We start from the raw sequence: 23301 nt of genomic DNA on the forward strand, positions 1-23301 counted from the left end.
TGTTGACTAGTTGCTGTTTTGTTTTGTTTTATGAAGAATTATGTTGCCAGAAATTGTAATACAAAAGCACACAAGCATCAAAGTGCACTTTCAGTGACGAACAAGTAACATTTGTCTAATTGTCTAAGCTCATATAGTGTAGGATGCAACGTATAAGTTCTGCAAATTACACAATCAATTTTCAGTAGAGCTTTTCGGAAAATTCACTGAAAACTTCGGCGTTTTTACCAGTCTGTCGTGAAATTGTGACATTTCCCACCATTCTTGAAGGGGGCATTAGGAGTGTTTTCATAGCGTGGGGGGCGGAGCTATGTAAATGACGAGCCGTTAGCTGAATAGATGCTCCAGCTTCTGTGAGCGGAGCGGGGCACTTGCTGTTGAGAGCAGAGCTAGAGGACGATTAGAGAGTAGAAACCGCTGCGGACAACCAAAACACATCACTTTCACTCGAACCACCACACTCAAAAATGGCCTCAAAGTGTCCTAAGTGTGAGAAGACGGTGTATTTCGGTAAGTGATTCCCGGTTTAAGGGATCCAGCGTGTTTAAATTACTTTTTGGCTCGTTAGCTAAATATACTCATCACAGCAATCAATGTAATTTTTATTTTTACATTAATCCTCTTAATTTAGAAATCCCATGAGCGGTGCTTTGAATGGGATATAAACTATTTTTGATATTTTTCAAAGTCCATTCATTGGAAATAAACAAACATTTGACCTAGCACTAGCATTTACACTCATTTGCTAAAAATGGCTGATTTTTAAATGAGGTTCTGAATGTAAACACGAACTGGGTGTATTTTGTTTGAAGAATTTGTGAAACTGTAGCTAACTGTATAACTTAATGTATAATGATGTGTAAAGGAATATCTCCTTCAGCTAAACCTCCTAACATGTCTTATTAGACTAAAGGTTGCTGACAAAGTAAATGATTCACAGAGAAATACTTTGATAAACCTAGAAGCTGACGTGAAAGTGGGGTTAGTGTAAACAAAAGACCCAATAAGTGCAAACAAAGTGCAAACATTTAATAGATTTTATTTTTGTACACTAAACGCTTCTAACTTATGTGAATGGAAACATGCCCTGTTTACACTTGTCTACACAAGACTGGATGAATGATTTATCTTATTTCAACACTGATCTGTGGCATTTTTAATTTGTTGTGTTTGGTAAACATCCAAGCCTGGCAGTTGGCTTTGGAGAGTTGGCTGATGCAGGCCGTTGCCAAGAGTGCAGAAATGCCATATGCTGAGATTGCCCACTCAAGAGAGGAGCGGAGCAACATCATGCTGCGTCAGTGGGATGAAAACCTGAAAAAATGCATCTTTCACATCTTTGTAAATAAAAATATGAAAACAAGACACCCACTTGAGCCGTGAGCTTCGACTCGGTCACAGTGAGAGTGATCGCACCTTATATTCATTGCAACAGATGTTTACAGTGCAAAGTAATCTATGCGCAGAGCGCTGGATTAAAGGAGAGCATTTACATCTGAAAGCTGCACTTGACATGCTCACTCCTCAGTTTGTTTTTATTGCTGTTATGCAGTTGAACTTCTGAGTATTTCTGTGTTTGTGTTTGACTGCATGCTGGGGGAAAAAAAATCTTGGGTACCGATCTGTTGTACACTTCACAGCACACATCTGAGCTGTTACGGGGGTCAAAACCAATTATGTTAGTGGATGGAAGTCCTCTTATGTAACACGGGTGGCAGTGAATATCCCAGCTGCTGCTCATCCTATGGGTCCCGAGAGTCATCGGCATGGAATAATATCAGCACAAATAAGATGCGCTGCAGTGGGTGAGTCACAGCTCCTTAGTGATGTGTGATGTTTTTTTATGTAACATGTTGAGATCCAGGCTAGCGGAGTTATTTTTGGTTGGGGTGTGTTATTGGGTGGAGAGCAATGAAGATGACGGCGTAGGCCTACTGGAAGCCAGTGCGTACTAAATTAACTGCACTCATCCAGCGAAGGAGATCAGGGGAGGTGTGAATGGAGGTATTATTAAAGTTTTAGCCATTTCAAGGGAGGCTGTGAAAACTATGACGAGACAAGGGAGAGGTCAGGGAGGGAGAAGAGTTTAGCTGCCCACAGGCTGAGCGTCAATGTGTCAGTGATGAAGTTCAGATATTGTAGATGAGCTCAGTGGCTCCACCTACACACGCCCTCCTCTCAGCCATTTGGTTTTGCAGAGTGATGAAAAATGCAGAGCAGAGATCAATTTTCAGCTCTGCAAAACTGTTAAAGTCAGAGGGAAAGGCATGAATGGGGGTGTAAAGTGGAAAATAAAAACTCTGTGCTTTAGAAATGCACCGTGACATGTGTTGTTGATGGAGAAAATTGTCTATTTTCCATCTTATTTTGCTCTACCCCTTTTCTTCTTTTGGTGATGGTTTGTGGTGTGCTGTATAGATGGGCCCACCCTGCTGTTCCCCACCTGGTCTTCTTGCTGATTGGCTGAGTCCCACTGTAGGACTTTGGGGGTTGGGAACATTATTTCAAGTGGCCTCGGTGAGCCGCAGTCTGGGATGGAAATTCTTTCGGTTTGGGGAAAAGGAGATTTTTTTTATTATTATTTTCCTTTCAGTTTTAAAGGACAGCTGTCTTCCGGTGGTGACAGTTCAATTTCATTGCCACTCGATGCACATGTTGGAACGTTTTCTCTACTTTTAAAGCTTCTGCAGCCTAAAAGCGCAGGCTTATTTTTAAGAAACCCAAATAAGCAGTAGCAGAAAAAGGAAGCTGCTCTTGATGCTGGTATTAAAAGAATGCAAACATCTCAGAGATGGTCACTTCTTAATTGCAGGGCTTGCTTACTAAAATTCTCAGCGTCCACATTGCGGTGACGCGTCTGTTAGTTCCTGTGGTATGGAGATGCTCATAATACACGGGGCACTATTTGCTGACACTGTTGGCGTGTGAAGGAGGACAAAACGGCTCGCTGAGCTTGTTTCGAGCACCCAAGTTCAGCCGAGTGATGCAATTCTTGTTCATAACAAACGGGAGCAATGCATCTTTGTGCAGCTAACTGAACAAATGAGAGCTTAATGGGAACTAATGGTGTTCTGCTGCAAGTTTCCCTTTTCTCTCTTTCATTCAGTAGTCTTTCTCACTCTGGCTCTCTTTCCTCTTTTTTGGTCAGCAATGCCTCAGGCCCTGAATTCCTCTTCCCGGTTTATTTTTTTCTTTAAACTACAAGGACCGGGGGAAATGGGGTGAGATGGCTCGCCTTTATTTAAACTGAGACTCTCAAAGTGCTTCATGCATTATAATGAGAAAGGACATCTCTATTCACACAGGGCTCTTTCTGTCTCTCCGTACATTTGTCCTTCTAGTGAGACCGAATACTTTCGTCTCCTCAGTCTGACCACAGAGACCAGGGCACTGTTTCCCACACACCATCTTTTTTTTAAACCCCGCTTTTACCCCAAACAGCTACACAATACCCCTATTTTTTCCCCCTCACCTCTTCTCTGTCGACGCTAGAGTACCCTGTTTTCCACTTGGCTGCCCAGTGGGCTGTGTGAATGTGCCTTTTCAGTTATGTAACATCATTTCTTGAGTTGTTGCCTCTTGTTCAGTGCCATTGCATAACCTATCAGCTCCTGTGTGCCACTCAATGAGAGTCCCTTTTCTCTGCCTTTTTGAGGCACAAATATGATCCCCTAATGGAGATGGCATTAAGCTGGGTGCTGACAATTGAGCTCCCCACTACCCCACCTCCCCACACAGGTCAAGCCTTCCAGCAGTGCGACCTGTTACATAACGGCAGAGAGGAAACAAAGGTGGATGTGTGCATTTCACCCAAATAGCTTGCTCATTACATTCGTTCTAGAGATTGCATTATTACAACACACCTTCTTTATATTTTTTTACAAATAGATTTTGTTCAGCAAGCACAATTTGTTGTATTTATGTTCTAAACGTATCGCTATGTTGAAGCCCTCTATACATAGAGAGTACATGTGCAGTCACGTGGCAGGTTTCCAGTAAAAACTGGAGGCTGATAAAACACAGAACACTAGGTGATAGATTGTAAATCATATAGATATGAGGTATAGTTGGATAACAGGTTTTGTTTGTGTGAGATGGAAAAACTGTTAGAAGTTCAGAAGCAAAATATGATAGAGTGCAAGAGAAACAGGCATGACGTACATGAACCATGTGACTTATTTGTCACTCAAGGTTAATATATCAGAAAATCCAAGTTTGTCTGAGAAATTCAACAGTTTTCAGTAGATTGAGTTTTATTTGGAGCTGTTTGAAAATAATCTTTTTGCCCTGTCTGCAACCAGCTACCAAAACACCCACTGTTTCTATGACAACAGTGGATCGAAACATGAAAGTTAGCTTTCGATAGCAAATCGGTAAGTAAGTGGGCTAGACTTGTAGCTGCTTAGTCTTACCTAGTTAGACCATCACTAACACACTAGACTGTATATAAAAGATGGCGATAACCCCATGATGTCACCCATTGTTTTAAGGCTCTTTTGAAGCCATTAGCATTTTGCTCGTTTTAGTGTTTTTGGTCATCTCAGGTTTATCTGGAGCCAAAAGTGATGATATTTACTAATTTATATGCTTGTTAGGTAACAGGATGTGTTCACACTGCCTATTGGTGCTAAATATAAAAGACCAAAGATATAAAACATTAGAATTTTAGCCTGTGTAACAGGAGTACAGATTTCTTGGATGGGCTGTTATTACAATTAACCATAGATGAAGCCATATTTGCCATATTTGAAATGCTCTAAAAGCCTGGCACACAGCTAGCATCAACCTCCCAGACAAAGTGGCCGTGCCCCAATCATGCTTAAGTTTAGCCCTAATATAATTGAAAGAAGTCATTTTAACATGGGTTTATATGGATTGGCTTGATTTAAATTGCTGTAGGAACTGCACATTTTGCCAGTGGATATCAAATTTCTTTTTTTCTGTTCGTGTTAACCAAAAAGTAGCCACTACAGATACATTTGCTGCCCCAAATGGCTAATGCTGGTGTTATTGTGGATGTTACCACTGGGTCCTTGTTATTAAAAATCACATGTCAATTTAAAAGTGTTGTGCACTTTTAAATCGAGGCACTCCAGTACACCACACTCTTCTGTTTTAATACTCCACTTTACACAGCTCAGATGATTTCACTTAGCTGCTACATTTTCTGCCTCCGTCATATGATGTCTCTTTCCCTCAGGGCTTCATTATCAAAATTACCTCTGGCTGGAGCTAAAGAAATTTCAGTGATCCTGCCTACACTTCTGAATGCATTGCCCGCTACTCTAAGCTGTACATGCAGAATAGATCTTTTAGAAAACCCTGAAGCTGGGCTAAGTGTCCTGACTGGTTAGAGAAGAAATGTGGTGTAGGGGTAAGCATGCGTAGGGGTTTGGGGAGGGTGAGCATGTCACTGAGACGGACTGCGGTGAGGGTGCTTTGCCTGCGGCTCCTTTGACCAGCCCAGACAGGATGCGAGTCAACTGCAGTCCATTTACGTCAGTCAACAGGATTCACGCGGTCTGCCTTTTTTTATTCACAAAGGGAGGGGAGAAAGGGAGAAAGCCTGGGGAGGAAACCTCGCCTTGGCTGAGGCGACAGACGACCTCCAGAGTTAAGTTTTGCTATGGGGTTGCATCAGCCAACAGGAGACTCGTCCAAAAAAGTGTTTCCTACCCTCTCTTTAGCATGGCTCTCCACCCTGCGCTGTCACTGAGCACCACAGGGAACTGCAGACACACATTCATCCTGAACAGATCAATTATGATGTTCGACACAGCAGTGCCAGGGTCAGCTTAGTTTTAGTTTAAACAGATATAGCACTGGACAGTCTTAAAACTATTTTCTTGTCAAGTGGGGATGGATTTTTTTTTAACAAATTATCCCTCAGAGCTTCCTTCCTTAACATGATTGTAAATTTTAAAGAAAACTTGCTGATGGCCACAGCTCTATCAAGTTAATAGAACAATTTGATTCCACTTAGGCAGGATAAAGATGCCACAAATGAACACATTCCTTACTTTAAAACGCCCCCAAAGTCACTTGTGAGGCTTAATTCCCCTGTGGGTGCAAATGAATGGCCATTGTCTTTAAGTTGAGTAAAAGGTCACAAGTCCTTGAGGGTATTTGTACTTTAGAGAGCTGAACAGTAAGAGGATGCAGAGGAGGAAACACAGGCTGCTTATTTTTTTCCTTTCTTACATCCCTCTGTGTACCCTTCACGCTTGAGTCCAACGTTGCCTTTGGGGCCCTTTACTCTGCCAGTCAGGTGTGTGGTGCTTATTAGGACATGCAGTCATCGTGCTGCTGCGACAAAAGCCAAAAAAGCGAAACACCCGCGTGGACTCAGCTGTCACTGATGGATGAAAGGAATGAGAAAAAGGATGGAGAGGGAGTATGTGTGTCTGTGTGTGTCTCTGCGTGCGCACGTGTGTGTGTGTGTGTTTTGGTTTGTAAGTGTGTTTAATAGGGCTTTATTGTGGGAAAAGCTGAACAGATGGGTCCACATTACCAGAAGGTGCAACAGAACAGAAGCCAGGCAGCCATGAGTTCAAGATATTTACAATAACATCGGTTACATCATGACCATTACGAAAGACTTGATCGCTTAATCACTTGCAAAAATGTAAATAAGCTACTAATTTGATGTCTGCACGCTGCGTCAAGCTAATTCAGAGCACTTTCAAACCGCCGATTTTTATATACCTTTGGCTTTGATGCTGTAGAGTTCTCCTAAACATACAAACCAGGACCCGGTACAGTCATTTTTTTTATTTTTTTTAAATCTCATTGCAGAAATGAGCTCCAGCTGCATGCAGAGCTGTGGCCCTGTTGTCTTCCTCTTTGTCAAACACATTAGATTTTCCCCCCACTGCACCCTGATTGAATTATTGAGTGATAAGAGAGCACCCATATGCGATTCCAGAGCCTGCCCCCCCCCCCCCCCCCCCCCCCCCGGCTGACATTCCTCCCGCACTGCATGGTGGGAGATCAGCTGGGTAAATGTTTTTCAGTACGTCGAGCCCCTTTATCTGTTATGACTCCGAGTTAGGCAGCAGAATTAGGCAAATTTCCTCCTGACCCGGGGTGAGTACATCAGGCTGTCGTCAGCTCTGGTGTCTCGATGCAGCTCCTTCATTACTGTTGACAATCAAGCAACTGTGATTAAGTCATTTGGAGAAATGGCCCCTTAATGCTTATTTCTTCTGAAGACCCCTTGTTAAAGTCCTGTTGCTTAATGTTCTGTGCAATTACCCGATGTTTGTAGACCATTTGCTGCAGGCCTTCTCCGGTGCCTCTCCCTTTATAGGCTGAGGAACTTTGTCTGAGCATAACAGCGTTCGGCCTTAATGCAGTCTGGTGCATAATGGCATCTTGTAGCTGAACAAACAAGGTAAATCAAGTTATAACCTGCTTAAAGTTCTCTGAGGTACTACTGTGTTTGCAAGTGGAGCAGATATTCTTACCAGCTGAAACTCAATCACACAAGTAATTTGTTTTCAGACATCCTGAATCTACTTGATGTTGAATTGCTGTTTTTATCCTCTGCATTAGACGTCTTATGATTTCAATTTCCCGGGGAAAAGTTAGACACAAAGTTAGAATAATGATGCTGTGACTCCTAATAAAACAATAAGACCAGATTATTGGGTTGGGGATCTACTGGAGAGGATGTTAGTGCTGTAATTTCTTTATAAATGGGTCATGGGTTGTGCAGTACTGTATCTCGAGTTTTGTCTCCTTTACTTTGACTAATGCATAAATCAGTGAGAAGAGGGATCAGCAGCAGGCTCACTCGGTGATTTAAACCATATTGACAATGCAATCAGGGCAACCGAGCACGGACTGAAGAGCTTAGACCAGGAATTTACAAATGAAGTTAAGCAGCTTACAGTGGTGCAGGTATCATATGGTTATAGTGATGACCTCCGTCCAGCACTCTTTCTCATTTAAAGCTCGGTGTTCCCGCAGTAGCATCATCTCTGTCAGGACTGCATCTGCATGGAGAAATTTATTTTCACTTCTAAGTTCAACAAATTAAGAGATTTTGTTTTTTATGCTTGAATGCAAATACTTTGCAGTAAATAACTGACGTCTGGGACACGAGGTCGTTGCCAAATACCGAGTTCCCACCCTTGAGATATTTTGCCAGGCTATTATTGCAGCTGTCTTTGGTTGATGCTTGTTTGTGGGCCTTTCTGTTTTTATTTTCCTTCTTCAACATAAAAGAGTAACCCAGTTCCACTGGCAGCCTTATGTTACAGTCGCACTGGGGAAAGCGACCAAATTATTGTGACCATGTGCAATGAACTTGTTGCCTTTGAACTGGTTGTTTCAAAGATGGAGACAAGGTCTGCGACCGTTCAGTCAGTTGGTGTCTTCAAAATGATGTTGGTGTGCCGAGATGGCAGTAAAATGGCAATAGCACGGAGCCAGTGTGCTATCAGTTTGGGTCACAATAACTACTTACAGAGTTCAGAGGTCATCCAGAACGTCAGTTAAAAAACAAATTCAGAAATTCAGGCTACGTCCACACTAGCCCGGATAGATTTGAAAATGGCGTTTTGGTCTGAAAACGCTCTGCGTCCACACTAGCGTTTTCAGTCGTTTTCACAGAGTTGCACGTCCACATTGAAATGGTCGAAAACGCTTACGTTCCAGTACTGCGCATGCGTGAAACGCAAGAAGATTCGACCTGCCTCATTTCTGTTTGCCGCTTATTTACTTTCCGGCTCTTTGAAACGTCGCGGCAGAATGTTGAAGAAAAGCACCGAGTTTTTTAAATGGACTAACAATGAGATGGAGTTGTTGCTGCGAGTAACACAAAAGTACAAAGTTGCAAAAGCGAGTGAGAGTTAAAGAATTTGAAGAAAAGCTATCTGGAGCATGTACATACTGATATTAAGCTTTAATAGGGCTGTCAAAACTGAACGCAAACAAAACTGCTGTATGATGCCCTCCGCTATCTTAGTTTTATTGGTCACACGACTGGATCATATGACTAACACGTGTCATCGTTTTCAAAAGTCTGCATTTTCGCTGTCCACACTGCAACGCGAAAGCTTCGTTTTTGAGAGCGTTTTCAAAACGGTGCGTTTTCCTTGTGCGAAAACGGCATCTCAGTGTGGACTGTCAGTGTGGAGGCCAAAACGGAGAGAAAACGATGCGTTTTCAAACGAAAACACATCAGTGTGGACGTAGCCTCAAAAATCTTCACTAATCTGCCTGAGAGTGATTGCAGTCAGCATGTTGAATGCCATTGTTTAAAGACAGGTTGCCTTCCACCAGGCAGCATGTCCCCTGTAATTAAAAGCGGTCGCCCAGAGGTTGAGGGTGTTGCTCAAGGTAAATCTCTTATATATGCATTCATAAAGCTGTTATTGAAGCCTGTTGGTGTCGGTGTTTAACTCGCCAATGAAATCTTTCTTGCACCAAAGGCTGATTTTTGGCACTCCTAAAGGTCTCTTGCCGATGGCCTCATTTCTTTGGACCACGTATTAAGTTTCTTAGATCAGCTATCAAATGCAAGCTCAAGACTTGGTGTCATGTCACTATATCTTATGTCACATTTAATTTAGTTGCTGTGTTTTGGGTTAGGCAGCAGTCACACTCATTAATATTTGCAATCTACTGTGTGACAGTGGTGTTTCTTCACCCCGCTGTTTTCAGCCCCCGGCTATTTCAACGCAGTTAGAAGCCATGAATTGTTGGCATTACTTCAGCTATAAAGCAAAAGCAGAAAGGAATGTCAGGTGAGGTGCTCCACCACTGTTCAGCAGTGATTTCCTTAAGGACTTCCATTGTTTACATCAAGTCATGGTGGAATCCTTTTTTTGTGTGTGCTTTTGAGTGAAGCAAATCGCATGTTGTCGTGAGAGAAGACAGTCTGGCTAAAAGGATTTGGCACATTCTCGTCGGTGTTGACAGTGTAAATGTGAGTATCCGGAGAGGAGCCTGCTTGTTTACACAAGTGGGTGCATTTACCCTAATGTTGTTGCCGTAACCAGGTAGAGGAAAATGCGATGGCATTTTATTTGCTTTATTTGCACCCACACTGTTACTATTTTGGGATACTGAGACCATCTATCGTCCCTTGGCGCAGTCATTATGTAACTTTTATTTATTTATTTTAAATGTGGGGTTTTTTTTTCTCCTTTTCTTTTTGACATGCTTGTCAAATGACATACCCAAATCCAAATGATCTAGCTTTATTTTAGTGTTCGGGGGATGTAGATCCCCTCTACCTCCCCCCACTCTATAACTCCCCCACTCTATATTCCCCCATCACATAACAGAGAGAGACAAGCTCACTCCTCTTACAACAGCAGCCGGCTTTTAAATCAGGGAGCCTTCAAACAGTGGACAGTCACTCATAGAGGAACAAGGACATGCTGGCGAGGCTCTGACGTCCGTTTGCATTCATACACTGACTTCAGATCTGTCTGGAGGTGTGTCTGTATTCATGAATCTGCCCTGGCAGGCTACCTGTAGCCCATTTATGCAGCTTATTTTAACACTGAATTACGTGTCAAGAAGTAGATTCGTGTCCTCAGATTTATGATGAAACAAATCAAACGCTCATACAGACAAGGCAGAACCCTTATTGGTTGTATTTGCACTCTCTTCAAACATCATCTCAAGATACTGTAAAGATGTGAAAGAAACCTGAAAATGCATGTGCTAATCCTGCAAACAGGTTAAAACAGGTTAAAAGGTCTTTCCTGTGAAGTATTGCTAGAGTTAAAGCTGAAACATCAAAAGGAGCTACAGTGTCCATGCAAATCTTTCTGTCACATGTATGTGCAGCAGCTACACATGTATCATTCTGCATCCCCCTCTTTCCACTATTCTCCAGGGCCTTGTTGTTGCCCTTTTTGTCTCATTGTTGTAATGGCCAGTGAAACTGTTTGTAAGTGGAAACCTCAGCAGGGTGTAATCAGATCTCCCAAAGCGATCCTTTCCACACCAAAGTCCAAATCTAATTTTTGTCATTCGCATCAAATCAAATCAAATTTAACTTGGTTATCCAAAGAACAAAGTTGATTTAATCAGACGAGCCCAAAATATAAAGACGCTGTAGAAAAATTAACAGAAGACGGTCGGTTCAAACAGCATTTCCAGAAGAAAGGCAGTGCATCATGACCTGAGGTGTGCTATTGCTTCCAAAATGAGTAGGACGCACAGATACACAAGGCTCAGAACTTACTCTTTTGTCATATGGAAGTTTGCAATCATTGCAAATACTAATAAATTTTAGTGATATAAAATTTGTGTGTGCTCACAGCTGCAGACTTTTTTAGAGAGTCAAAACATTTTTGAGGTATTTCAATCTGGTTTTAAAGCACTTCACAGCACAGAGACTGCACTTTTGAGAGTTTTTAATGATATCTTATTAACTGCTGACTCTGGGAAGTCTGTCTTACTTGTGCTTTTGGATCTCACAGCAGCTTTTGATACAGTAGATCACAATATTTTGATTTATCGTCTAGAACATCATGTTGGAATTAGAGGCACTGCCTTGGAGTGGTTTAAGTCATACCTCTCTGATAGAAGTTTTTCAGTCTCACTTGGTAAATTTCATTCATCTTCCGTCCCCCTCCCATGTGGTGTACCTCAAGGATCCATCCTTGGGCCCCTTCTTTTTAGTATTTATTTACTTCCCCTTGGCCATATTATTAAAAAACATAAAGTCTCATTTCATTTTTATGCAGATGATTGTCAAATTTATCTACCGATGAAACACAATGACCTTAACCCCCTCAGGCCTATTTTAGAATGTCTTAAGGATATCAGAGCATGGTTGGCTCTGAATTTTTTAAACTTTAACGAAAAGAAGACTGAAGTCATTATATTTGGGCCGAATGGACCTGGTGTCCCTCCATCTGACTTGGGTCCTCTTACATTGTGTGTCAAATCAATTGTCACCAACCTTGGAGTAAAATTTGACACAGCTCTTAAAATGGACAAACAAGTAAATACAGTGGTGAGAAAAAGCTTTTTTCAGTTGAGGCAGCTCTCTAAAGTAAAACCTTTTATTTCTTTTTGTGACTTGGAGAGAGTTTTGCACGCATTTGTGACCACTCGCCTTGATTATTGTAATGGACTTTATATTGGTATTGATCAGGCTTCACTATCACGCTTGCAAATGGTCCAGAATGCTGCTGCTCGCCTGTTGACAGGGACACGCAAACGTGAGCACATTACCCCTGTTCTTGCCTCCTTACACTGGTTGCCTGTCCATTTTAGAATTCATTTTAAAATTTTATTGCTTGCTTTTAAAGTTTTAAATGGCCTGGCTCCGTCTTACCTGTCAGACCTTTTACACCAATACACTCCACAAAGGTCTCTCAGATCATCTGACCAGTCACTCCTTGCTGTCCCCATGTCGAGACTGAAACACCGAGGAGACCGAGCTTTCGCTGTTGTGGCCCCCAAACTATGGAACAAACTGCCCCTCCATATTAGGCAGGCCCCAACACTTGAAATGTTTAAATCACTTTTAAAAACACACTTTTTTTCAAAGGCCTTCTAGGAGTGTTATCAGAGCCAGTTTGTAGTCAGTTTTTAGTCAGCTGTTGGTCATTTTTAATCTTTTTACTTTGTTAATCTTATTCATTGTATATCTTATTGTTTATTCTACTCATGTTGATTTATTTTTATCTTCTTTTTCAATTATATATTTGTTTTGTTTATTGATTTCATTGTATGCTTAAAGTATGGTTTTAACTGCTATCTCTGTTTTATTATTGGAAAGCACTTTGGTCAACTTTGTTGTTTTTAAAAGTGCTATATAAATAAAGTTGGATTGGATTGGATATAAAAATAGACAAGTGCTTTCAGTACTTTCCTTGTTTTTTTTTTTTCTCAAAGTCGAGAGTCTTCGTATCTTAAGTCTAGTTTTTATTATTGTTCAAATTGTTGCTGACACGTGACCACAGTGCTCTTCTGATTTCAATTAGATGTAATAAAGAAATGCCTTCATAAAGCAAAAACTTATAACTTTAATGAGGTTTGGTCAGAAGACAATCTGTTCCAGCCTGAGACAGTGCTGCTATTGTGATTGTCATTAAATGCACACAACCCGGTAAAATCATGCGTTACACTAGTAAGCAGGGCTTCCATATCAAAGTATCCTAGTGGAAGTTTGCGAATTCAGACAGATGTTTTGTCAGTGAGCTTCACCTAGCTAGCCAAGCTAACTCCTGTAGTATTTCATCATATGTAGCAAAAGGACTGTTTCACGACTCAACATCTCAAATTTCTTAAGTCCTAAAACAACTTGAATTCCTGGTTTTATAGCACAGGAAGAAAACAACATCAGAAGGAATGAATGCATGCCCGATGTGCATATGTTTGTGTTTTTTCCAGTCTTGGGTATGTAAGGAAGCAGATTCCCGTATCCGGCTATTTGTGCCCTGCCTTGATAAGGGAAGGTGTTTCCTCTGCTGCCTCTGTGACTTCTTAGGGCTCATTGTGTTGAAGCAGTGGTGATTTATTATTGGAAAGTGTATAATAAGGCTCCCTGGCTTGTCTACAGGGCCAGTTCGACTGGATGACTCGGGGGAGGGGGTGGGGGGGTAATGGAAATGCAGTTGGAGGACCGCATCCAGCAGGATGGGTATACTGTAAATCGGGGGATGGGTGTTTGTGTGTTTGTGGGTGTAACACAAAAGAATTGGGTTAGATGTTGGCAACCCCCTGCTGCTAACGCTGGTCTGGGACTAACACAGCTGTCCGTCTATCCTTCGGTGACATCATCACAGCATCCTGTGCGGTACACAGGCATTCCCACTCTCCCCACCTCCTATACCAACCCCCCACTCTCCCCTCATCCCCAGTTGGCATGTTGACAGGTTTTCAATCGGGCCACAGAGATACAGTACGAGGTTATTGTGGAGAGTGAAGCAATGAGGGACGTCATTCCTCCAGGCGATGACTGATTGAACAGCACGCACAAAGCCCAACACAGCTGATGGGGAAAATAAAAGGCTGTTGTTTCAAGTAATCTATATAAATGTTGTTTTATGCCCGTGGTTGCACTCATGCACTTCTTTCTTTGTTTTTTGTCTTTCTTGTGCAGCTGAAAAGGTGTCATCACTGGGGAAGGACTGGCACAAACTGTGCCTCAAATGCGACCGCTGCAACAAGCTGCTGAACGCCGGGGGCCACGCTGAGGTCAGTAAGAGCTAACGGTGCTGCTGTGTGCTGCTCATCTACATGCGTGCAAATTCTTATCTGGTTCTTCAGCTAAGCATTTTCCCCCATCGTCTGTTAATCTCTTCTGTTTAGTTTTCCATTAAGTGTTTTGCTCTAATGGCTCACAGAAATTCATGAAGTGCCACAGTAAAGTGGCCAATTTTGGCATGTTAGAAGTTTAAATCAGAGGACTGTTTTTGCTTGATGAATAACAAACGTGGGGTTATTATTGCCAAACAGCTTACAGGAATAATCTGGTTTTCAAACTGATTAATATGGAAGAAAGATTATTTTGTAGTTTGCTTCACATTTGTGACACTTCTGCTTTTATTTTTATTTGTTGCTAAAATATAACTTTCTGCTGGCAATGTAATTGAATTGGGGGGGCTCTGTATCTGCAGGCGGGACAGTGATATGCCACTCAGCACTGATGTGAATTACTCTAATTAAAGTTGTCCTCTTAATAGCGACCGATAAGCTATTTATGAACTAGTTTTCTGTTAATGCAAGTTCCATTTCCAGTAGTTAAGCCTTTTTTTCTGCAAATAATAATGGCAGCACAGTACAGGTGGCCAGAAAGAATCAAGTCTGCAACATTACTAATTGACACAAGACGTTTGGCTTTTCCACAGGGAGTTTTTGCATTTTGAGGGAAACTTAAAAAAGGTGTCTTAACCTCAAATATTTAAAATCTCGTTAAACTTAAAGAATACAGTCTTTTCAAATAGAAGCTTTGTATTTGGGGGAGTTTATTTCACTGACCTTTTGTAATTTTTGCAGGAAACTGCTGAGGGGATGTCCCTTTTCCTTCCTTGTTTTATGTCTGGTTGCATCTGTCAATATGTTTTGTCCCCATGGGAATTTGACCCTCTTTAGTCCTGCAGGATGAGTCGCTTTCAGATCCTTCCTCTCAGTCTTGTGTAACCAAACCACTCTATCATGTCTCAGCATACTGTAGTTTCCCCTGACTATTCACGATCTGGCACCTTCACCCTGGGGGTTTTCTTATCTCGCCCTTTTTATTTGCCTTTCATAGGCCGGCCAACAATTCAATTTCACCTTCTTGGATGTCACTCAGACACCTTTTTGAGTCTCTCGCTTTGGTTAAGGAGGATATGATCTCAGCCTCTTTGTACACAAAACCAATTTCCCTGCAGACCGCAAAGGATGCAGCTCTGCTGTTTTAATCTCTTTGTGATTACAGTAATGTAGTAGTCACACAGTCTCTCTGAGGCCTGCACTCTCTCTGCCCACCATCCTCTCCGTCCTCCCTCTCTCTCCATGGACGGCATCCAAACCCGAACCAGTCCATGTGACAGTTCATATTTTTTTTTAAAAAAATGTAAAGGGACTGTGGGATTGCCTGGGAGAGGGTTTGATGTCATCTAAAACCTGGTATGCAGAGGGTTGTGAACTTCTTCTTTAAAAGGAGTTAAAGGGACAGGATGAAGCCCAGTGCGGTCAGTTGTCTGTGGGCTAAAGGAAGGAAGCAGCTCTCTCTGGTTCATGCAGTGACCAGCAATCAAAGAGTTAATGGGAAAAGTCTCCACATTGGACCTTGAATGTGTGTAAATGTGGCAAATTTAGGCGCTGATGAAATGAATGAGGGTTAACCGAATGGAAATTAAGCAACTTGCAGTAAAGAAGGTGAAACTGTCTGGGGGAAAATGCTGAAATGCTGGAAACCTGTCATCCTAAAACACCTACAGTGCAACATGTGCTGTGTATAAAATGAGGGGAAATAAAGGAATGTGAGAAGTCTGAAGTTAATCCACCTTCCTTTTACTGTTTCACATGGCACCTCCAGTCCAGCGCAACAGTGAGAAGTTGTTGAGGTACAGAGCATAACAGGAGGATTAAAAAAAAGGTCAGGAAAGAATAGAAATTTGAGAAGAATAGATGGAAAAGACAGATTTAAACTTCAGGATGTAGGAGTTGAACTGCTGGGAACAGAGTGGGTCGTTCTGCTATGGATAATCCAGTTTCAGGGTCTCTTTGGCTCTGGATGGGTAATGTCTGGTGCCATAGGAGGACTCTGTACATGAGGCTGTTAACAGTACACTCTTGACAGAGGAGCCCTTTGTTTTCTGAGAAAGTCACTTACTCATAGCCTGGCATCGGCACCCCTACCTTCATGGATCTCGTAAGTGTTTAACAGGAAGCGTGAAAGGAGTGTGTGGCTGCTTTAACAGTAGCTGATCCTGTCCCGGTTGATACATTATTAAAGCTGAAAGAGCAGGCTTTTTTTTTTTTTTTTTTTTTTGCTCTTAGAAAAGGAGCTCATGTGGCCAAAGCAGAGGGGATTGTGGGTATGTGCGTTGTTTAACGGCAAATGCCTGTTTTTGTGGGGTCTTTTCTGTTTTTTTTCACCTCTACCACTCTGAGCCTGGCACCTAGCCTGCTGAATTACTTGATTCTTCTCATCTATGGGCATTGAGCTCTGGACCAGTGGCCACCCTGGCTCTCAGCCCTGATCCCCTACCCAGGCTGGTCACATGCTCCTGCATTGACCGCCACATTCCCAGCATGCATCAGCAACAGGCCATTTTTGACTAGATTTTTTTTTTTTCTCCCCTTCTTCAAGTGGAAACTCACAGCGCTCCCGCATATGCAGACACATGGCTCACTGTGAAGTGTGGCGTGAATTTATCAACACAGGCCTGTTGCTTGGATACGGCCACTGTCATCAAAGTAACCTGTGACAGTGACATCATCATTAGGAAGAAGTGAGGTGAAGGGGGGAAATGAACAGGAGTCAGCTCCATTTTTGGATATAGTCACTCCATCTTTTCATACACCTAAATAAAAGACCAAAATTAAAAATGTGACATCAGAAAGGAGTGTCAGAAATATGACTTCTCAGAAATGTCACGCCCAGTTTTCCCTTTTGCGTCAGTATATATTTTTTTGTCCTTTATATGGATGTTGTATCAGTTTGTTTCATCCATAAGTCATGGTGTTTTTCTCTTTCTCCTGCAGCATGACGGAAGGCCCTACTGCCACAAACCATGCTATGCTGCCCTCTTTGGGCCAAAAGGTGAAGTGCAAGTCAACTTCACCTACTTGAGTTCCTGTCAGGTCTTTGTACACCATGTTATCACGTCTTAATAAGAACATAAATAAGCAAAAAAATGAAATAAATAAATAAGATATATGGAAAATTGGTTGATTTATCAGGAAAAATAAATCTGTTTTGTTTTTCCACATTTCTTTGCATTTCTGTGTTGCTGTTACTGACCTCGCCACCAAAGTCCACCCCTCACTTCACTCTTATACATTTGCAGGTGTGAACATTGGTGGAGCAGGTTCGTATGTGTATGATACCCCTGCCAACAACAACGGGTCTCCCACCAGCGTGGATTCAGCCTCCAAAGCTGAAGAGAAGCGTGCTTACGCACCCAAGGCACCATCAAAAGGTAAACAGGAAAGTGTATTCATGCTGCAAATTTGTGGCTCTTTCAGCTGGTAGGATTTTTGGGTTTTTTTCTCCCCACCCGATGAAGATTTGGGTGTTTGCAAGAAGCGGCTGACTCAGTGATAAGAAAGTCGGTGTGCAAAGTCTCTTGAGGCCTGAAGGGGATTATTTTTTTTTTTTTTTGTAGATGTGTCAGACAAGAGCAGATGCAAAAGTATTTAAATAGTGTGGATTCAGTTGTTTGGCATTTCTGTAAACTTTCATTATGTGAGAGCTACGTTTGGGCAGTAGATGATATGAAGATGTGAACTCGTATCATTTCAAAATCAGGAAAGTTGAAAGAAGGTTTTAAAGTTTCTTGAAATATAAAGAGGAAAGTAGTTAAGGTCAGGTGTTGCATGTGGAACAAGGTGTTGCATGTTGTCTTTGCCTTTTGACTCCATCTGCTGTTTGCAGCAGACCAAATGATTGGCTCCTGCAGGAAGGTGTTTAAAACTGGCAACCAGAGTATCTAAATCAGCAGCATTAGTGTCTTTACTCAATATTGTTCCCTTGAAGTGTGTAAAAGCTGCTTAGCACTTGGTCCATTTTTATTTTTATTACCCCATGTTATTAGTTGACTAAATTTTACACCTGGGAAAACAGGTGGTCATTTATTTAACCGTTCCCCTTTGCTTTGCCACTATTGTAATGTGCCTGTAATGTGTCAACAGCTGGCAGCATCACCACTTTTTCTGGGGAGGCCAACCTGTGCCCTCGGTGCAACAAGAAGGTGTATTTCGGTAAGTAGTTTCACGCTTCCAGGAAACGGGGTATTAAGAAACGTGTCTGAGCAAGAAGGTGTGAATCTGCGAAGTGGTTGCTACAGTGTGTCACCAGGGTTGTATACATTTGTGTGTGTTTTCCACCGTAGCCGAGAAGGTGACATCACTGGGCAAGGACTGGCATCGCCCCTGTCTGCGCTGCGAGAGGTGCAGCAAGACTCTTGCTGCTGGCAGCCACGCAGAGGTGAGAAAAACGGGTGTTTTGGCGGAAGGAATTCAGAACAGAACAGAAAAGTGGAAAAACTGAAGAGTTGAGAAAAGAAGTGTCGAAAAGAAAATGAGGCAAAACATCTTGAATATGACAAGAACGTACTCTTTGTATTCCTAACCTAAAATCTCTTAAATTAGCAGGTTTGCTACATATAATCCAAATCTGAATTGTCAAGTTTGCCCTTAAAAAGCTTGTCTAACACTCACTGGTTTAAAAATATTAGACAGTCTTAACAGTATGGCAGTTAATGCTTTACACAAATAAAGAAGAAATGATTTGATATGGGGGCAGCACAGTGGTAGGCACCATCGCCTCACCGTGTGTGGTGCTTGCATGTGCCTGCGTGGGTTTTCCTCCCCCACTCCAAAGATGTGGGTGTCTGAACTGTCGGGTGTACCGACAACAAGTAGATCTGCTCATTTGCAGAAGTAAATTAACTAATCTTTCTAAAATAAAGCAGAAATGAGAGCTGTCACCCTTTTTCTTATTGCTATGGTCGTGTTAATCTTTCTTTTCTTTTCACATTACAGCATGATGGCCAGCCCTACTGCCACAAACCATGCTATGCTGTTCTCTTTGGGCCCAAAGGTAACCGCTAGGGGGTGCTGTCAACCCACCAGTTATCAGCTACACTTGAAGCAGAATGTCTGAGCTGCACATGTTACACATTTCAGTTGTTTCATCATAAGTTTGTATGCTTCACAGAAGCTTCCTCCACTCCGAGGTTAAAAATACAGGAAATGCGTCGCAACCTGTCCTGCTCATGTCGTAGCTTTGCCTCTCCCTCTTGATTAACCCCTGACTCCCGCTGCTGTGTCCCTGTGGTTTTTCCAGGTGTGAACACTGGTGGTGTGGGCAGCTACATCTATGACAAGGAGCCCAGTGCAGTGACCCAGCCTTGAGCCTTTTGTCCCCTCAGCCTCACCTCTTTTCTCCACTCGACACTGACCATCAACCACAGTATTATTTGTAGCCTCTTTTCTCTTCCCCACTTGTGTGTCCGTACCTGAGACAACCAGCCTTCTGCTCCAGATCTTCTCCTAAGTCTCTGCTTTTCCCCTTTGCGCTAGCTGGATCAGATTTAGCTACACAAGGAATGATTCATTGACTACAAATGCTGCCTAGACATGTGTTAAATGTATTTGCTGCAGGAGCACAAAACACATCAAGCATTCCCACATTAATGATATTGCACACCAGCAATGTTTACACATTTCTAAATGTATATGAACACGATAAATGTCAATAGATTAAAACATAAATGTCTTAAATTTTCTAATATTTTACCCACAAAACAGCCTGACCAACAAATGTTTTTGATCATGCATGCTCATTTTAAAGAAAAAAAACAATCAGAATGGGATTCTCAGGTGTGCAAAAAAGTGCATTGTGGGTAAGGGAGGTGCAGGTCTTTACTGTGACGTGCTGACAGCCTTAGGAATTTCACCCCGTGGGTGCTGCAGACACAGGTGGTGCTCTGTAGCACGTTGCCAATAAATCTGTGTTTTACAAATGCCATATTTTTAGTTTGGCCACCTGACAACATTCCTCATGTGGAGGGGGAAAAATCTATTTTGTTTGGAGAAGAGGGGAAAAAAGTCCCGATATGATGTTTAGAAGGTGGGAATGTGGATGTCGGAGCCGATTGTTGATGATTTTTCAGAACTGAGCAAATAAACTGTATGTCAGAATCTGGATAATAATATATGATGTGCTAATACATAACAAATGTTCTGACCCAGTTATATACATGAAGTCTTAGTGAAGTTTAAGGAAGGTTGGGCTGCAGACAAACCTGTATTTATTCTTTTCATTCAAGTCCTTTGAGTTTCAAGCCACTGAAGCCCTCCTGGGACTGATTTTGTGTTTTCTTTTTTGAAGGAGGTCAAATGAGGCTGCATAAGCTGTATAAATCTCTACGATCAAGATTTTTATTATTATTATTTTCAAAGAAGTAACCCTGCTGTTATTTTTCCGAGAGATGACGCATTATTTGAAGTATTATATTTCTTGCCATTAATGAACAAAGTAGCGTAGCTTGTAGAAAGAATAAGACTTCAGACAAGTCATTCTGTAAGAATGTGCATCCTAGTATTACTGTATGACTGTTACTGTGTTTGTTTATTACCTGTTGTACATCGTAGGGCTTAACAGACCCTGCAGGGCTCGCTGTTCGTAGAGCCGAATCGCCCTGCCGCATTCATCTTTTTAATCCCTTGGATAAATATTGCAGAAAGTCTTCATTTGCGCGTGACAGATTCTCAACTCCCTCTTTCTGTTCATGAATTGCAATAAACAAAACACTACACATGGTGTGAGTTTGTGGTATTTTCGTCTCGTTTGTTCTCCTAAGATGGATTATGTAAGTTTTTGTGCTTTTGCTTCAGGGGAGAGTTATGTGTCTGCTTTTAAATAAGAGCCAGGGAGCGTCAGTACAGGAAAATGAATGCAAAACATTATTAAAGTAAATGAATCTGTTGATAACCTTCTCGTAAGTAGTGTGTAGAGTTTAAGTAGTGTGGTTAATGGCACAATAATTTAATGTGTTTTATATTAAAGAAAGACATATGAAGCACATCTGCTAGTTTAATTGGTGACATCTGTGTTACAGCTTAGTGTATGTATATGATACTGTCTGTATCACTTTACTTTCAAGTCTATTATTTAGCATGGATAAGCAGTATAAATGTGTACTGAATGGGTAAACCAGTGTAGCTGGAATTGATACAAAGCAATTTTAAGCATTATTAATGTACAGAAACAATTGTTTTTTACTGTTTTTACTGCACAGTCTGAAAGGCCTCGAGTATTATCATCACCGTGCATGGCAGGGGGCGTGACCGCCCATTTTTGTGCGTGTGATAACTTGAGAGAGATGTCACCTGGGCTTGCCCTCTAATAGGTCAAGTTCAGAGGGCAAGTCTTTTGAAAAGCTCGTGAATGAGATAACTCAAAAAGAAAGTCGGGAATTTCAAATTAATACCATAGGTGCAGCTACTGGGAGGCTGAGCAGTAGCACTGGTACGGGCCAGTATTTTTTCCATTTGTTTCAATTTGGCCTTTAAGGCCATGACAAAAGGATTTTTGTCAGTTTAAGAACATAATTTATTAAACTAACGTAGACATATACAAAATTAATGAGCTGTGCAAATCAGTGAGATCAGTGGTGCAGGGTGTGTATGGGTGTAGATGAACATGAGGCAGAATGGAGTGCCAGCCACAGCTTTAATGTCCGGGAGCAGGGAGCAGGTGTTCCCAGTTCATACCGATGAGCTTTTGCTCAGGAGGAAGCTGGAACACGTGCAGTGCAGAAGATATTTCTATGCATCAGCATGCCTGCAGAGGGAACGAGTTAACAGCTTTTCACATTTGAATATGTAGTTTTCAGCATGTCGAAACACTGTAACTATTATTCTTCCCATATTTACTTGATATTGGAGTCATTGTCCATGATGCAAATCTCCTGTTTTGCTACATCCCACGGGTGCTCTACTGGACTGGGATCTGGCCCTTTGACATCATTTCAGCTTCGTGACATGATGTGTTATCCGGCTATAAGCTGTGCTAATGCAGGGACGGACATGGTCGGCAACGATGCTCAGGTAGGCTGGGGCATTTAAAGTACGCCTAACTAAGGGGCCCAAAGTATGTAACTACAATTCCTTTCGCCACCAGCTACCTGAACTTGAACCTGAATTCTAGCCTCAGTTTCCTGTTCTTAGACACGAGCGGCACCTCGTGTCTGCGCAATGTTTATTACAAGTGTGTTCAGAGATGCTCTTCTGCATACCTGGGTAAAAAGAGTCATCATTTTTTGAATTTGCATTTAACCAGACAATTTTCTGCAAATTGAAAAAATGGTTGTGTGGGATAATCCCAGAACCGCTGCCCTGATGAACGGCTACCCTGAGGGACGGACACCTGAGCAAGGTAGCGTACCCACCCACTGCTCCCCGGGCGCTGCACTGGTGGCTGCCCACTGCTTCACTGGGTGAATGGGTTAAATGCAGAGGAGTAATTTCCCTACGGGGACTAACACATACACATTATTATTACATTATTATTATTAGAAGATCAGCAGTTTCTCAAACTGTTCAAACCTTTCATGGTAACTTTGACTATGCTACAGTCAAAATTACTTAAATTACCTTTCTTGAACTTCAGCAAATCATCTTCACTGCGTCTGTGCCTAATTGCATTGAGTTGCCATGTGATTGGTTGATATGTTCTGCATTAGCAATCAGTTGCAGAGATATACTTAATAAACTGGCCACGAGAGTATGAAGAGGATTTGGTTTTCTTTATATTGTTAGGTATTGTAGTTAGTTTGCCCCTGTTCTGAAGGCTAGAAAGTGTGAACCCAGCACCATGCTGCAATTATGAATGAGTGAGCTATGAGATACGCTACATTGCTGGAGGCTAATACTGAAACTAGTCACAGTATCTAGATACCTTGCTGAAGAAAAACAACATGCTTGAAATGACTGGAAGATGTCAGTTATATCTATCACACACACACATTTCCAAACTTGGTGAGTGAAAGCAGCAGGAATGTCTTCACCCTGCTGCACGGTTTCAGCCTTACATCACTTTTTAACAAGTTTCACAGTATTATAGGTGTGGTTGCATTGCTGCTGCATGGACATGCATGGCAG

The 23301-nt window shown here is 41.9% G+C and overlaps 1 protein-coding gene across 1 annotated transcript; it reads left to right on the forward strand.

Moving 5' to 3' along the window:
• The first annotated feature begins 325 nt into the window (after positions 1 to 325).
• crip2 (cysteine-rich protein 2) lies at positions 326 to 20959 on the forward strand. Its single transcript, XM_082516949.1, has 8 exons — positions 326 to 510; positions 14081 to 14175; positions 17176 to 17233; positions 17481 to 17612; positions 18325 to 18393; positions 18525 to 18619; positions 19177 to 19234; positions 19481 to 20959. Exons 1-8 carry the CDS (start codon positions 468 to 470, stop codon positions 19546 to 19548), a joined length of 618 nt encoding a protein of 205 aa, XP_082373075.1. The 5' UTR covers positions 326 to 467; the 3' UTR covers positions 19549 to 20959.
• Positions 20960 to 23301: the final 2342 nt, after the last annotated feature.

This window comes from Aulonocara stuartgranti, assembly GCF_965226115.1.
Source record: "Aulonocara stuartgranti genome assembly, chromosome: 19".
In the NCBI taxonomy this organism is placed as follows: Eukaryota; Metazoa; Chordata; class Actinopteri; order Cichliformes; family Cichlidae; genus Aulonocara; species Aulonocara stuartgranti.